Below are 16,058 nucleotides of genomic sequence, written 5' to 3'. Positions count from 1 at the left end.
CTGTATTATTTTTGCCAATTCCAATTACATATATATATATATGTATGTATGTACATATGTACGTACATTAGGGTGGTCCAAAAATACATAGGAAAATCAACTTATTGGGATATTCTCTTTTTTTCACAGACTTATAGAAAATGGGAAATAAGAAGATCGTATTTTTAAATCGGTCAATGTTTAAACGTGCCGCCGTACAGTGTTTTGACTATACATATCAAAAAGTTTACTTGGAAATGTGCATGCTAAAAATTTGTAGCAAAACAAAATGTGAGTACCGCATGTGGACGCATGGTTTTAGAGAATTTCGTGTAGCTTCCGACCATATAATTGGATATTTTCGGGCAACTTTGCAAATATATGTATGTAATTTTCAATTTCATTTCTTAATATTTCGATTTGCTCCTTATTTTTGCTTAATTTTGTGCAAAAAAATGTGAAACAATGGAAAATCACCACAATATTGTGAGAATTGAGAGCATTTACACCTAAGTATTTTTTAAGTATATCTTACCTTTTTATTTCTGAAATTCTGGAAAGCGGAAAAGAAAAATCAACCAAAATTCCATCACACTTAATGATTATATATTTTTTTTTATTTTAATTATTTTTTTATAAAAATATAGCATACTATTCAACAAAAACCATATAAATCCAAGTTTCAATCTTTGTGCAACATAAAAAAAAACCACAACTACAAACTACATTGCCTGACTTCCGCTGCCTGTACCACCTTCTCGCCTACCTTTGAATGGCAGCTTCCGAAGAGAAATATTTATTGAAAAATCCATTCGTGAAAGCATTTCTTTAGAACTGCAAACATAATTTTTATGCAATTTGCTTAAATAAATATTGATTTGTGTTCTTAATACGCAAAAAAATCGCTTAACTTTTATAACGTTACAGTCATTTAAAAATTAAACATTTTGGACTTACATTATTTTCTCGTTAAAGTAAGTATACAGTTTTTATAATTCAGTATCGGTTTGCCACTAATTTTACCAAAATTTGGTGTAAATCGTATCCCAATCGTGTGAATGCACACATATATTTCTTTATCCCAATCAAGACAAACAATTTGTACAAATTTCACAACAGAAGTTCGCTGTATTGTACCAATGATGTGACTACAAAAAAAATTGTAGCCCCAATATTTTTTTTATTTTGTACAAATCTGCACAAATGTACCAAACATGTGACACGGCCTTTTAAGTTTTTAGGTACATACATACGTATTTATTTAATTAATTAATTTATTTTTTTACTTTTTTATTCATTAACCTGTGTTGCGCATTCGCCTTGGTTTTCATCATGGTGAAGTTATAAACAGGTGAAATAATAAAAAAACTTTCTCGCTTTATTTTCTTGACATTCGGCTATCTTATAGTAAAATTTTAAGCGCAAATTTTCAAATAAGATAGTGTCAAATCTTTCTTCTCGCTGTACTACTACACCTGGTATAGTTTCACCATGGGCTTTCATAATTTAAACATTCACATTCTTTTTTTTTACTATTCTTTAGTGGGCTTTTCATTTTGTTGGCAGTTTTAATGACATTGAGTACCTGTTATGATTGCCTTTTTTCATACAAAGGAAGTAAGTAATTTTTTTTTTACAATTAGCAAAAATGTATATTGAATCTTTTACTTTTTCAGAGCTACCGAACAAGTTACTGATATCATTTTCCATACCAAAAAATTTGCGACAATTATTGAAAATCCAACAAGGCCACATACCTTGCCTACATGGCATACGTTGCCTATCGCTGTTTTGGATTATATTTTTACACTGTTATTTATACCTTATATTGTCACCAAATATCAATTCAAACGACATACAAAGTGTAAGTTTGCTGCACCGGAGCGATTTTCTTAAAGCATAGACAGATAGACAGACGGCAACGTTAATCCGGCGCTGTTAATGTGATCAAAATTGTACCTTCATTGTACCTTATGCATTACTTTTATTTATTTTTAATGTAATTATAGTTGTTGGGGATTTTTTGTTAAAATTAAACTCTAACAGCCAATTTCTCTAAAGTAACTTAAGAGAAAAATGATTTTAATTTTTTAAATTTTATATGGAAATTGATAGAAAATAAAAAATAATTTTCCATTTAAATTCCTGGAGAAACCGGCTGTAAAATTTATATTAACTAATAGTAAAATAAATAATGTGAAATAAAATAAAACAAATGAAAAAATAATAAAGTAAAATAAAACATACAAATCAAATAACATTTAGAAAAGTAAAATAATTTTGACAGACAATTCAGTAGAAGTATAGAGACTCAGGATAATCATTTGGTACTTTCTTCACAGGCTAATAAATTTTTTTTTTCTTTTTTCTTTTTACGCAGTGGGAGCAAACCTTATTTTCGATGATTGAACAAAGTGGCTCAATTGCCGTGGATACATTTTTCTTTCTCAGTGGATTGCTAGTAATTATGGTGGCTTTTAGGGAGATGGCGAAGTATGGCGAGTTTATTTTTATTTTTAATTTTATAAAAAAAATCTGTTTTAATTTGTATCTTTTTTTAGAAACACTGGTAAGCTTAATGTGCCAATGATGTACATTCATCGTTATTTGCGGCTAACACCGGTTCTAGCAGTGGCCATTTTGTTTTACATGTCATTATTTAATTATATTGGCAATGGACCCATTTGGAAGAGCTTTACGGTTGCCAACAAAATTTGTGATAAAACATGGTGGGAAACATTATTTTATGTGCAAAATTATGCAGCTGCTGGCGAAATGGTGAGTAGCTTTTAAAATGACCATAACATAATAATAAAGAAATGAATATCTATATTATTATGAATAAATAAATGAATAAATAAATAATCTATTCCAGTTTAATTTTCCCTAATTGAACAGTAATTAATTAATATGTGTACATACATAAGTGCTCATGGAAAGGTTCTCTTATATAGCTTCCATGAAACTATTTTGTGATTCGGGATCTGGAAGGCGTTGAAACATCTTTGAAAATCGAATTTTTAACTTAAAAGTTTATGGTAGGAAACGTTTTTTCGAAAAAAATGTTTTTATGTAGGATTGAAACAATTTTTTCTTTCGTCATTCATATTGTTAGAAATTATGGGCCAGCCTCCACGACGAAACGTCCTAGGGCTGATCGACTTCGCCGGCCAAACATCGGCTCGTCTCTCAGCGCAAGCAATGAAACCACATTTACCGCTCATTACGTACCGTCCCCAAAGAAGTAGTGCGATTTCATAAAAATTGGTACTTGAGGAATAACATGTCGCTGCAAAAAAAAAAAATAAAATACAAATAAAGGCACGTCGAGATTGGGTGCAACGTGGGCTACTATATGGGATCGATGTAGAAAGCTGAAGAGGGAAAGGCCTAAATACATATGTGACTGCAAAGAGCATGAAACTCCAAAATTTAATCAGAAAGTTAGCCAATTTAGGGAAGATTTTACACAATTCTCTAAGAACAACTACAGGGTTGCCACCTGTCAACCCATTCAAGTTATTTAATAAGTTAAATAAATTATTAAAATATGGGTATCAATAGTAGGAAGTTGGAAAAATTATTTGAAATATAAACACTCGGGTGTCAAGCGGAATAGTGTGAAGAAAACTTTATTTTGAACATTTAGAATCTTTAAAAGGCTTGCAACGTGTTTGTAAAGTGACATTCAAATTATTTTATAATTTGCATTAATAATTAAAAAATGTGTATTATCGAAACGAGTTTCAAAAGGCGTGATTTCTGAAATATATAAAGGAGGGTTGCCATCAGTTTAAAAAATCCAACTCAGCTTAAATTAAGGCAATTACCAAATTGAAGTATGTATCAAAATTTGGGTGCCAGACAAAAGAGATTGAAAATCTTTTGATAAGGGTTGGTACCTGTTGGAAATGTCGAATTAACTTATACACAGGATATATGAAATATTAAAATATTGGTGTCAAACAAAAGAGTGTTAAGAAATCTAGAGTTTGAACATAAGAAATATTTTTTAGGTGTTTGAAGTGGATGACCACCTGTTTAAAATTCAAATTATTTAAAAAGTTAAATGAATTATTTAAATATAAGTGTCATTCGAAATGGGTTTGAAAAGGCTTTACTATTATAATACACTATACTATACGCCAAGAATGATAGAATACAAGATTGCGCCGATCAGAGAGGATTTTTGAGAATAACTTTTGTGTGACGTCACACTGGTGCAATTGCGAGAGCAGAATGCCAAAACGTGAGCAAGAATGGAAGAAGAAGAAAAAATGTTGCAAGGAAAACGTAAACAAGTTGCACAAGTGTGACGTCATGCAAACAACGATTCTGTCAAATTCGTCAAGAGAGGAATAGCGGTCCGAGATCGGCGCAACCTTTGTATTCTCTCAATCGTGACTATACGCTATTACTATACTCCCAACAGTATTAGGGCATAATAATCTGCCCTAAATAGATTGCCGCTTACACATACATACCAGGGATGAAAAATGGAAATTTCAGATTGTACCTAATATCACAAAATAAATGTACCTAAATGAGACAGATTGTACCTAAAAAAAGTTTCATCATTCATTTGTAGTTTTTTTATATTTATTAAAACATGAATACAAAAGATATATGTACTTTAAACATGATTAGGTTTTTCAACTGAGCCTATATCTATAGACTGTAGTCTAATGGGAATCGGAGAAGCATTGTTTTTGTCTAATTTTGACTACTGAAAAATATTGGAGTATACTTCTTTATCCAGCTTTTTATAAAACAACAGGAAGTCTGCTAATTTATCCGATTCCTTTCAATAGGTGCAGCAAATCTAGAGAATATAATCAATGTGCCTTAAGTAACTTCGAAAGCATTTTAAATATATTTCCAGAAATCAAAAAAGCGAGTATGGGTCAAATAGCTGTAGTTCTCATCTAAAAATATGAAATTTGAAGACATCCTAGACACTGGACTGTATGGATGAATAAAGGCTGGTTTTCACAATGTAATATTTTGACAACAAAATTTGTTGACTTATTTTGACACAACTTTCTTTCCTTTATCCCTACCTTTATCGATGATATTATGGGCCAAAAACTTACAAGTAGCCGCCTTAGCAGCGCATGTACACGCCTATTCTGATCTAAATCAAACCAAAGATCATTTTTTAGTCCCATTTGACAATGAAGGCCTATTCTGATCTAAATCAAACCAAGGCCAGTTTTTAGTCCCATTTCACTCATTTGACCGCAAATGCCACTGAATTTGACTTAGTGAAAATAAGCGTTAAAATTAATAGAAAAAAATTACGAAGCTAAGTAAAGTGTTAATTTTTCGTAGTGCCTGCTCTAAATGCAATGTAAAATGTTTAAGATAATACATAATATGGTTTTTTTATGTCTTCCTTTTGACCACTTTTCTCTAGAATTGTTTATTATTCAAAATGAAAGCGAAACTTCTCCCGTACCTACAAGTAAATATATTAGCGCGGTAAAGGAAAAAAAACTAATAATGCATCTGATCAAAAGATGATTGTACCTAAAATCTAGTGACTGTACCTAATGTACCTTTAAGTCATGAAACGTCGGAAAAAGGTACAATTGTACCTACTTTTTCATCCCTGATACATATGTATGTTAGTGTTTGGCCGAGCGTCTCCTCCGATTTGTGGCGTGCGCCTTGATGTTGTCACACAAAGCGGAGGGACCTAAAGTTTTACCCTGACTCCGAACGACTGGTGTATTTTTATGAGAAGCTGTTTTTCATGGCAGAAATACACTCGGAAATTTGCCATTGCCTGCCGAGGGGCGACCGCTGTTAAGAAAAAACCTTTTTTCTAAATTTTTTGTTGCTTTGACTAGGGCTTGAACCCAGGCCCTGCGGTCTACTATTCACAATTAAGCGCCTATTAATCAAATATAACCGACTTACGCCGTCATATCCCGAATGAAGATTGAAATATTTGCTTGTACACACAATGAATTATGAAAAATTACTCATACGCCCTGGCATTCGCACTTCTTTGGTTGTTGTTTAATACATAAATGCACATATACTTAAGTACATACATACGTACATTAGGGCACTTCAATTTGTATGAGATATTTTTTCGACTACGCGTGTATAACACAGAAGGAGGAAAAAAAATCTCAAAAATCAACGCGATTTTTTAGCCGTTTGAAACTGGCACTTCATTAGACTAAAATTGTATGGGCTATAAATCTGCATGCCCAAAACTTGAAGTTTTGATGTAAACTTGTTGAATTTTCCTAAATTTTGTATAAAGTTTGAAACTGTGATTTACCCGGTTTTGGTTAGACGATATTTTTATATAAAAATAACAAAAAAAAATTGGCTCGAAAAACATTGCGAATATTTGAAGAAAATCAACACGTGGTCATTTGTTTCAGTCACTGTACGTTGCGAAAATAGATTTCTTAGCATTCTGCTGTAGTGGCGTAAAGACGTGCGTGTATTTTATATACAAACTATGCTATAAGCGGTTCTTTGGTAAGAAGAATCCATTTCTGCACTTATGTTTTTCTCAATCCTTCTACCTGAGGCCGTAAAATTTAAAATTTTCCCATTTTCTGCCAAATCCATTTTCGCAATTTGGCAAACTCTTTGCTTAGAATTACACGTAGAATCCTCCTATGCTATAAGCGCATAGCAAAAAAAAATAAAAATTGTTCCGCCCTAATGCCCATACAAACATTTTATAAAATTGTGTCGTAAATTATCATAAAGGATTATGGGAATGAATTTTCCCGTTTACAACCTGATATTTTTGGGAAATAACATATTTCAATTTATTTATTTTCAGTGCCTTGGTCATGCCTGGTATTTGGCAGTGGATATGCAATTATTTTTCTTATCGCCCATATTTTTGATTGTAATCTGGAAATGGAGCAAATTTGGCATAGCTGCAACTATAACTTTCGGCTTACTGCTGGTTGCTTGTCTATTTACAATTGTTATGATAAATCAATACACAATTTACGACATTGCACGGTACATTAACGCAAACTTTTTGTTTAAATCAATTGTTAAACTATGTATGTATGAATGTATGTATGCATATTGATGAATTATGTAATTTCAGAAACTATGGTGCTGCGAGTGAGGCAATGCCAAAAATTTACTATTCAACACACACCAGATGCTCGGCGTGGATAGTGGGACTAATTTTTGGTTACTACTTGCATCGCAACAATGGAAATGTTGCTAAATTACCAAACGTAAAAATATAATTATAGTGAAATTAATTTTTGTAGAACCACTTTTACTTATCCAAGTATAATTCCAGTGGTCAGTCGCCGTTAGTTGGCTGATATCGCTCATCACAGTTTTCACAATCGTATTCGCTTGGTATCCGAGAACATTGCTCAGCACAAGTGGACCCACTGTACTAGAAAGTGCTTTCTATTTGGCTGTGGGACGTGTGGCATGGCCTTTGGCTTTATGTTGGATGGTATACGCTTGTATAAATGGCTATGGCGGACCAATTAACGTCTTTCTGTCGTGGTCGCTCTGGCAACCGATTTCAAAACTTTCGTACAGCATGTACATTTGGCATTTGATTGTGATTACAATTAATGCATCGCGCATCAAGACCAATACATACTTTTCGGATTATGATGTGGTAAGAGAAATTTAGATTTTGATGAAAATTTATTTTTGATGTTGAACTTGTGTGTGTTTTTTTTAGATATTGAGCTTTTGGAGTAATTTTAGTATTACACTATTGGTATCCATTTGCGTGTATTTGGCTGTTGAAGCGCCAATTGTTGATATTGAAAGTTACCTGTTGCCACGTAAAACGGCAATGGTCAGCAGGCAACAAACAACGCCGGCTCCAGCAGCAACAATATCACAACAAAATTTATGTGATTAATATCAGCTATACAAAGAGAATGAACTCTGTGGTATTTTGTAAATGTAGGTACATTTTTGTAATATGTAGGTTTAATGTGTGTTAAATTTATGTATGTATCTCCATACATACACACATATATACGAACATATGCATGGGCGATAAATTTATTGCTTTTTAAATGCATTCTGGTAATAAAAAATTAAGTTATTTTCTCAAAACAAAGACCATATCAAAGGCGAGTTGAGAAAAAAAGAGAGCAACTTTTGGTTTGTATCTAATAATAAAGCAGTGGTGGGCAAAAGCAGCATGTGGATTTTCTAATTGTTACAAAAAGCCAAAAAAGTACACCCATAATTACATACTTACCAAAATGAAAAGATCAATATTTAAGACTTTTTTAGTCGTTATTCGACAATGAAAGTTATATTTTAAGTCAAAGTTTTCTCAAGTTCTGATTCCACTGTAGGGACACTAAAATGACTCAAAACAAAACATTGATACACGAACTTCATTTTGGGTCGTAGATTGCGGATCTGTGTACCATTCTTTTAGATCAAGTAATTTTTTTTCCCAAGATATTTTTATTTTAAGTTTGTATTTGCGAATGAGAAAATGCAAATTTTAGCATCGAAAATGTACATGGCGTATGAGTAACATTATTTCCTGCTCCTATTTAAAAAAAAAATTCCTGCACATTTTCATTTGGACATTCACAACTTGCTGAGACGTATTTTGTGGTATTTTCTGAAAGCCTATAAGACATAACTAAACGATGCTCTAACGTCAACGCAACCCAAGCTGGTTTCGGACCACTCGGATCCGTGCAACCGTGGGGAGCTGTGACGCACCTTTAAACGATGTTATACTCTACACGGCTTCTTTATTCCAATTTTGCAGCGTCATGCCCTTTAGAACTACTGAACAGATTAGGACGAGTTTTGCTTAATATAATCTACTTAGAATTTCTATTGGGTTGCCACCTGTCTAAAAAATTATAAGATCTGTTTATTGAATTACAAAAAGTGAGATGTGAAATGGAAAGCCTTGGCCTGAAGATGTTTAATAATCTATTAATTTTGGAGTAGGGTTGCCACCTTTCTAAAAGTTATAAGATTTTCACCCTTCACGGACTCAAAACTGTGGTTCCAAGTGAAAGGACATGGCCTGCAGATATGCAATAATTTTTTTAATTTTTTTAGTGGGATTGCCACATTTATAAAAACTTACTACCTTACATTATAATACCTGCAGGCATTTTTTGTTAATGACATCAGATTTGCATAGTTCATTCAATTTAAAAAGCGAGGTCTTCAGATGTGCTTTTGTTTGGCGGTTTTATTTTTTCAAAGAGGGTTGCCACCTGTACGAAAAATTATAAGATGTGGGCTGTTCATTGGAATATGAAAATTGAGGTGTCCCAAGAAAGGGCTTGGCCTTTAGATGTTCAGCAATGTGTTATTTTTTGAGTAGGGTTGCCAACGTTTTTATAAATTACAATATCCTCGTTCGGTGGACTAAAGAATTAGGTACCAAGTGAAAGGATATGGTCTGCGGATGTGTAGTAAGCTTTTATTTATTTTTAGTGGGGCTGCCACATTTTTTAAAATTGCTACCTTACATATATGTACATACATATGTAATATGTGAAGGCATTGTTTCTTAAGGACATCAGATTTGAAAAGTTCATTCAATTATAAAGAATTTTTTTTTCGAAGAGGGTTGCCGCCTATTCGAAAAATTATAAGATGTAGGCTGTTCGTTGGATTTAAAAGTGAAAGGACATAGGATGTCAACAAAAAGGAATTGCTTGACCATTAGGCAATAAGGCTTTATTTTATTGAATATGTACACATTCAGCACGTGGTGAAGCCTCGTGTGAACCCTTGATAAGCGGCTCGCTATACAAATGAGCATCTTCAAAAACTCTACTAGAAATGTGTTGTACCCTGGGTTTTGGACCCGAAATGTAAAAAAAACTGATCCAATGGAAAACACGAAACAGCCCCGAAATAAGCACTATGCTTTACGGATATCCGCTTAGAATGGCCGGACACTCCACAGGAATGGTGCACGTATCCAACTGCTGATTTGCTTAGTGAAATACATATGTACCAGGCTGCCATCTCTTCCGAACCAAAAATGCGATGGACCGCACATAACTGACCAGTGACAATATATCCCCCACAGAGGAACAACTGATTTGACGAAAAGTGCCGTCTAGCTGCTGCAGGGAATTACGTATCAGTTCCAGCAGCCGAATCCGCCGCGCGCGACAATTCACCAATACCGTGTAAAAAGGGCCGAAAGAGAGACGTATTTTTATAAAGATAAAAAGGCAGAAAGGCGTAAGTGTGTACAGCTTGAGTTGCTGACAGGCAGGAATGCGGCGCGAAAATATTGTCAGAAAATATGAATAACGACCGAGGTGGCGCCTTTGACCAAGAACACAGCAAAACGCAGCCCTCATGAGGAAATGGAGAGTATAGTTACGAACTCGACTCCGCCCACAATTTTGTATTTTTTTTAATTTAGTATTAAAGCTTTTAAATTCTGCCTTTGCCCCCTGCCCTTGAGTATATTTAGGTAAGCGCGAAGGGTTTAAGGCCCAGCTGCTCTCCCGTAGTAAATTGGTTTTGTATCACATTTTCGAAGACCTCTACAAATCGTTTTTATTTGAGCTTACCACTTTTTCTTTCATATTTAGTAATTACATTTTATGTATAAGTTAACTTTCACTAACGTCTATATTATTAAACAAATCGTATACAATACGACTTTCGTATTTTTTTTTTTAATTAGCAATTAAATCTAAATATTCCTTTGGCTAAAATCGATCTAATCACCACACTCAAGCAGAGCGACCCAATAAATACTTAGGCTTTGCTCACTTCGGGAGTCGAAACATCCGGAACTGTTCTCTCAGCTTCAACTGGAGCTGGAGAAAACGTTGGATCTATCTTTTTCGGCGCTGGTTTACTATCACCATGGCCGAAAATGGCCTTTTCAATGCCCAAAATTGGTGACTCGAATGCCAACGTAGCAAAAATGGAAAGAGTTAGGGCAACACCGAAATCGTGCCACCATCGAAGTATCTACACAAAAGAAAAAAAAAACACCAAAACGATAAGCTAAATAGTATAATTCTTTTACCGCGCCATCTTTGTTCTTACCATTTCGTAATCGCTAAAATGTGTATCGGTTTGGATGCGTCCATCATTCACCAACTGCACAATTCTGTGAATTACATACATGCAGTAAGTGAGGCGACTGAAGCCGGTGAAGAAGCCCCAAGAGAGGAAATCATTAATTAAACCACCGTGGCCATTGTAGCAGGCCCACACAATCCAGCCGATAGCTATTGCCCAGGAGGAGCGACTTAGAGGCTCGTAAAGAGCTCCTTCCACAATGGGAGCACTGGGATTCTGTGGTAGGATACGCCAGTAAGGACCCCACAAACAGGCCAACATCACACCAAAGGCCACCACCCAGCCAGTGACTACCCATATTTTGGCTAACGGTATTTGTCTGCCACGATTCTTGGTGTACAAGAAGTAGCCGAAAATCACACCAATCAACCAGGTGGGTACACGTGTATGCGTAGGATAGTAAGTCAAACGTTGACGATCGTCCAAATTGTCATCGTCGACGCGGAACAGCGAGAATTTCCATTTCATGAAGGTGGCGAAAGTGCAGCCCATACAAAGCACAGCGACACCAATAATTGGAGGGAGGGCCTTTTTGCCCCATTTCCATAGGGGAATAAGGAAGAGTGGCGATAAGACATATAGTTGCGTATCGACTGCCAAGTACCAAGATTGACTGATGCACTGCATGTGAAAATGAGAGAAATAAAAAATTTCATAACATTTATATTTGGAATGGAACAGTGCTGCAAATACTTACAATCTTCTTGGGGAAAACGTAGTTCTGCACATACAACAAAGTTGCCCACCAAGTGTCTGAACAACGTTCATCCTGTGTACCGATTTTCATCCACATAGGTCCATGACCTGAGTATTTACATAACGACAAAATGTATAGGATCACAACGGCTACGACGGGCGTCAAGCGAATATAACGATGGAAGTACATCATGCCTATGTTCAGTTTGCCCTTACTAGATGTGTTGAGAAAGTATTGCTTTAGTTTTAAATTTGATAGCTATTTAGTAACGCTTAATACTTACGTGCGCTCCATTTCACGGAAAGCGCCCCACAACATCAACAGGCCGGACATGAAGAAGAAAGTGTCCACACAAAGTGTGGCATTTTGCACCAACATAGAGTAGGGAGTTTCAACCCACTGCAAGCGAAGTTTAAAATGTTAACAAGTCAAGCACACTTACGTGTACATAATTTATTTCAAACACTTACGGTATAGACTTTAACTATATTAATGTGAGGCAACTGATAGAATGTCATATAACCGTGACCATAAACGACCCAAATCAGTGAGAAACAACGCAAGCCGTTGAGACATTGTATAACATTGGGATTATTTGTTTGTTTGACAGTGAATATCTTTGGCGCATTAGTGAGTACGGAGAAAGCCACAAAAAGTGGCTTCTTGGGTTCTGTAATGAATGTAAATTATTTGTGGATGAGGCAATACAACATACGCACACTCCTAGTCATTGATCATCAGGTGTATAGTTTTCCTTTTGTTTGTTTGAATTTCATTCATTTTTTTATATAAAAATAGAGCTATTCAAATGACTGGGAGTGTATGTACATAATACGTAAGGTATTATCTTATGTTGAAAGCATTGAAATGACAAATAATGTGTGTTATTTAAAAAATGCCATGTGGAAATGAACTAACAGCGCAATTCTGGCTAAGATAGTTGCAAGTCTTTTGTAAGGCAGTTGAAAGTCTTGCTTACAGTCTTGCTTAGTTTGAAAGATTTTGTTTATTCTGGCATGAAAGTCTTACAAAAAAAAAAAAAAGGATTCCTTGCCAACTTTCATGGTGGAAGGCTCTTTTAACAGTTAGCATTTACGCATGTTCCAAATGCAAATGTATGTCATTTTGCTCGCGCTGCTCCAGTGGTTGTTATTTTTTTTTTAAATGATTTTTTTTCAACAAAAATAACAAAAACAAATTGGATTTCTTTCTTTATTTAATTGAATTTTCTCTTACTTTTTGATTTTATTTACGTTTTCATAATTTAGTTTAATATTTAGAAACTCATTTAATTTTTTTTAATTTTTAATTTATTTTCATTTTTATTTTTTTTAATTTTTTTTTAATTTTTTGTTTGTTATTATTTTTTTTTCATATAAAATTGAGGAACTTATTTATCTTCTTATTTTTAAATTTTCTAAAAATTTTTAAATGTATTGTTTTAAAAAGAAAATTGTTTTATTAAATTCGTTAAATTTGTAGAAACTTATTTTATGTTTGTTTTGTTTTACAATTTGATTTTCTTTTAATTTTTAGATTTTATTGTTTTCAAAAGAAAACTATTTGTATGATTTTATTTAATTTTTGGAAAATTTTTTGTCTTTTTTGAATACATTTTTTATTGAATTTCCCCTAATTTTGTATTCTTTATTGTTTGTAAAAGAAACATATTTTTTTTTTAATTTCATGCAATTTCCAGATACATATTATTTTTTCGTTCTATGATTGCTTTTTATTCTTTTTTATACCCGAGCGCACTTGTGCACAAGTGTATTATAACTTTGTTCACATAACGGTTGTTTGTAACAGGCAAAACGAATCGAGATAGATATAGACAAATGTATACATAAATGATCAGAATGAAAAGAGAAATCGATTAAGCGGTGACTGTCGTCCGTCCGTCCGTCTGTGCACACGATAACTCGAGTAAAAATTGAGATATCTTAACGAAACTTGGTACGTGCAGTTTTTTTGGCGTATGACGGATGGTATTAAAAATGGGCCNACTGCGATATTTTAGTAACTACTGAAGACTATTCACTCAAAATTGATATTTACAATTTTTAGACTGAAAATAGGAATATTATAAATTTTTGGAAAATAGGCGTAGCCACGCCCACTTATGGTTACATGTTTATATCTTGGCAACCGCTGCACCAATCTTTCCAAACTTGGCACAGTTGTTAGCCTTACTACAGCATACGAAATGGCCGAAAATTTTTAAAATCGGACAATAATCACGCCCACATCCCATATAACGGTAATTTAGAGAAATACGAAATCTTCGATAAATCAGTAAATATTAAAGCTAATTTATTCAAAATTTATGCTTGCAACAATTCTTTACCAAGAAATACGTTTATGATAAAATTTTGGAAAATGGGCGTGGCACCGCCCACTTATGATCACATATATGAATCTCGGTAACCGTTTTACCAATTTATGCCAAACTAGGTGTGATTTTGTGTTTGCCACATATAAGCAAAACGTTGAAAATTATTGAAATCGGACTAAAATAACGGCCGCTTCTCATATAACGGTAAATTTCAGAAATGCTTGAAACTTCAATATTTCGAAATTTAAGGACGCTAATTTACTCAAAATTGATACACCCGGCTTACCATGTACTGGTAGCTTTCGGAAATGTGAAAAACATATATTTAATACTTGCGCCGGGTATTTAATGTTCGGCTCCGCCTGAACTTAGACTTTCTTACTTGTTTTAATTTAACCTTATTTTAATTTTTAGATTATATTGTTAAAATAAAATATTTTATTTAACTTAATTTTCATGAACTCATATTCTTTTTCAATTCAATTTCCTTTTAATTTTTAGTATTTATTTAAAAAGAAAATATACTTCTATGTACATGTATTTTTTTAGAAAAGTTATTCCTAAAAGACGAACAGAATAACAGGAGCTTACTCCTCGTTGGCAAATCTTTCCATTAATCATTCGGAAGAAAGAAAAGAGCTTTGAGGGAGCAATGCCATTGTCTTACGAAAGACTTTTGTCTTTCGAAATACTGTGGTGAGTTGAAAGATGGTTGCTAGAATTGCCTTGCAAATGAATATTTTTGTCAAGGATATTTTTAATTCCAAATTTTGGCATTTAATACCCAGTGTAAATGCAACATTATAAGCTTTTACTTACCTTTATTTTTCGTTTTTATGTAATCGTAAACACTGCTAGCTATCATACAGAATACAATGAAACTAAAGAAAACACTGGAAAACATTTCAAATATATGCATTACCAATTAGTGCCTGTAATAAATAATTATGNTAAATGCAGCATTATAAGCTTTTACTAACCATTATTTTTCGTTTTTATGTAATCGTAAACACTGCTAGCTATTATACAGAATACAATGAAACTGAAGAAAACACTGGAAAACATTTCAAATATATGCATTACCAATTAGAGCCTGTAATAAATAATTATATAATTGATTAGCTCACTCACATGGCGAAGATGTCGATCGCTCGAAATTTAACGGGCTCTTCATATTTGCAATATTTTTCTTGCATCATCGTTGAAGTGATGCCAGCATCATAGTACTTATTCATCACGCCAGTCAAGATTTTATTACCCAATTCAGCGGAACATGAACTTGGTATACAAACACCTAATTCAAATGCCTCTGGCTTTGAATATTTATAGCTGATCCTAGCTGGACTACGTACTTGACGTGGTTTAATCTCGTCCATATATTTTTTGATTGGCACGCGTGCCAAACAATATTGACCGCGTAATACATCATCCGTACTGAATTCCCAAGAAGCAGCTAAACATTCTTCATAGGCGCCGAAGCTCACTGCGTGACCCCACATCAAACCGACGGGTAGGCGACCCCATGTGTCGGGAACTGTAGTGAAAATTGAGTTAGTGAAATATTTCTCAGACAAATATATCTGTGGAAATTGGACAAAACAACTTAAGTCTATCTTTCAAGGGCAAACGAAATGGCATATATATATATAAATTAGACTCCTGCGCAATTCCATTTAAACGGCCCAACAAGACATCCGATCGCCGCACAAATACTTTCCATCCTCTACTTTCATCGTTCGGGTCAATTGTGAGTAAGCATAAACCAGTTTCTGCAAGCGTACGTAAACTACCGATCAATAGCAAAACGCGTAGAGTATTTACTTTGCCTTCCGCAACTACTGCGAGTAAAAGGTATTTGACAGTAGAGTACTCTACTGGTAGTACTTGAGTATTTTCGAAGAAAACATACATTTGTGGCAAGAATGATAGAAGAATTTTCTGGATCGCGCATTTGTGGTATCTGAAAAAAACTAA

At 34.0% G+C, this 16,058-nt stretch overlaps 2 protein-coding genes across 2 annotated transcripts in view; one reads left to right on the top strand and one right to left on the bottom strand.

Annotated features, from left to right (window-relative positions):
• Nucleotides 1-1,522: 1,522 nt before the first annotated feature.
• On the top strand, nt 1,523-8,083 carry LOC108376128 (nose resistant to fluoxetine protein 6-like; the record flags this gene model as incomplete). Its single annotated transcript, XM_017632312.1, has 8 exons — nt 1,523-1,596; nt 1,656-1,843; nt 2,360-2,472; nt 2,541-2,757; nt 6,794-6,981; nt 7,073-7,208; nt 7,277-7,612; nt 7,679-8,083. Coding segments are annotated over 8 exons (1,438 nt in total), but the record flags the coding sequence as incomplete, so codon positions are not given.
• A 2,636-nt stretch (nt 8,084-10,719) lies between these two features.
• The window catches only part of LOC108376127 (nose resistant to fluoxetine protein 6), a gene marked incomplete at its 5' end in the record, with an annotated part of 11,859 nt that continues 6,520 nt past the window's right edge, over nt 10,720-16,058 (bottom strand). The window contains 7 exons of the mRNA XM_017632311.1: nt 10,720-10,938; nt 11,017-11,673; nt 11,750-11,963; nt 12,033-12,148; nt 12,220-12,419; nt 14,904-14,977; nt 15,216-15,618. Coding sequence (XP_017487800.1) covers nt 10,720-10,938; nt 11,017-11,673; nt 11,750-11,963; nt 12,033-12,148; nt 12,220-12,419; nt 14,904-14,977; nt 15,216-15,618 — 1,883 coding nt within the window. The remainder of the gene's footprint in view (nt 10,939-11,016; nt 11,674-11,749; nt 11,964-12,032; nt 12,149-12,219; nt 12,420-14,903; nt 14,978-15,215; nt 15,619-16,058) is intronic.

This window comes from Rhagoletis zephyria, unplaced genomic scaffold (genome assembly GCF_001687245.7).
Source record: "Rhagoletis zephyria isolate East Lansing unplaced genomic scaffold, Rhagoletis_zephyria_1.1 Rzeph_scaffold_09921, whole genome shotgun sequence".
NCBI classification, from domain to species: domain Eukaryota; kingdom Metazoa; phylum Arthropoda; class Insecta; order Diptera; family Tephritidae; genus Rhagoletis; species Rhagoletis zephyria.
This window is presented reverse-complemented; position numbering and strand designations above follow the sequence as displayed.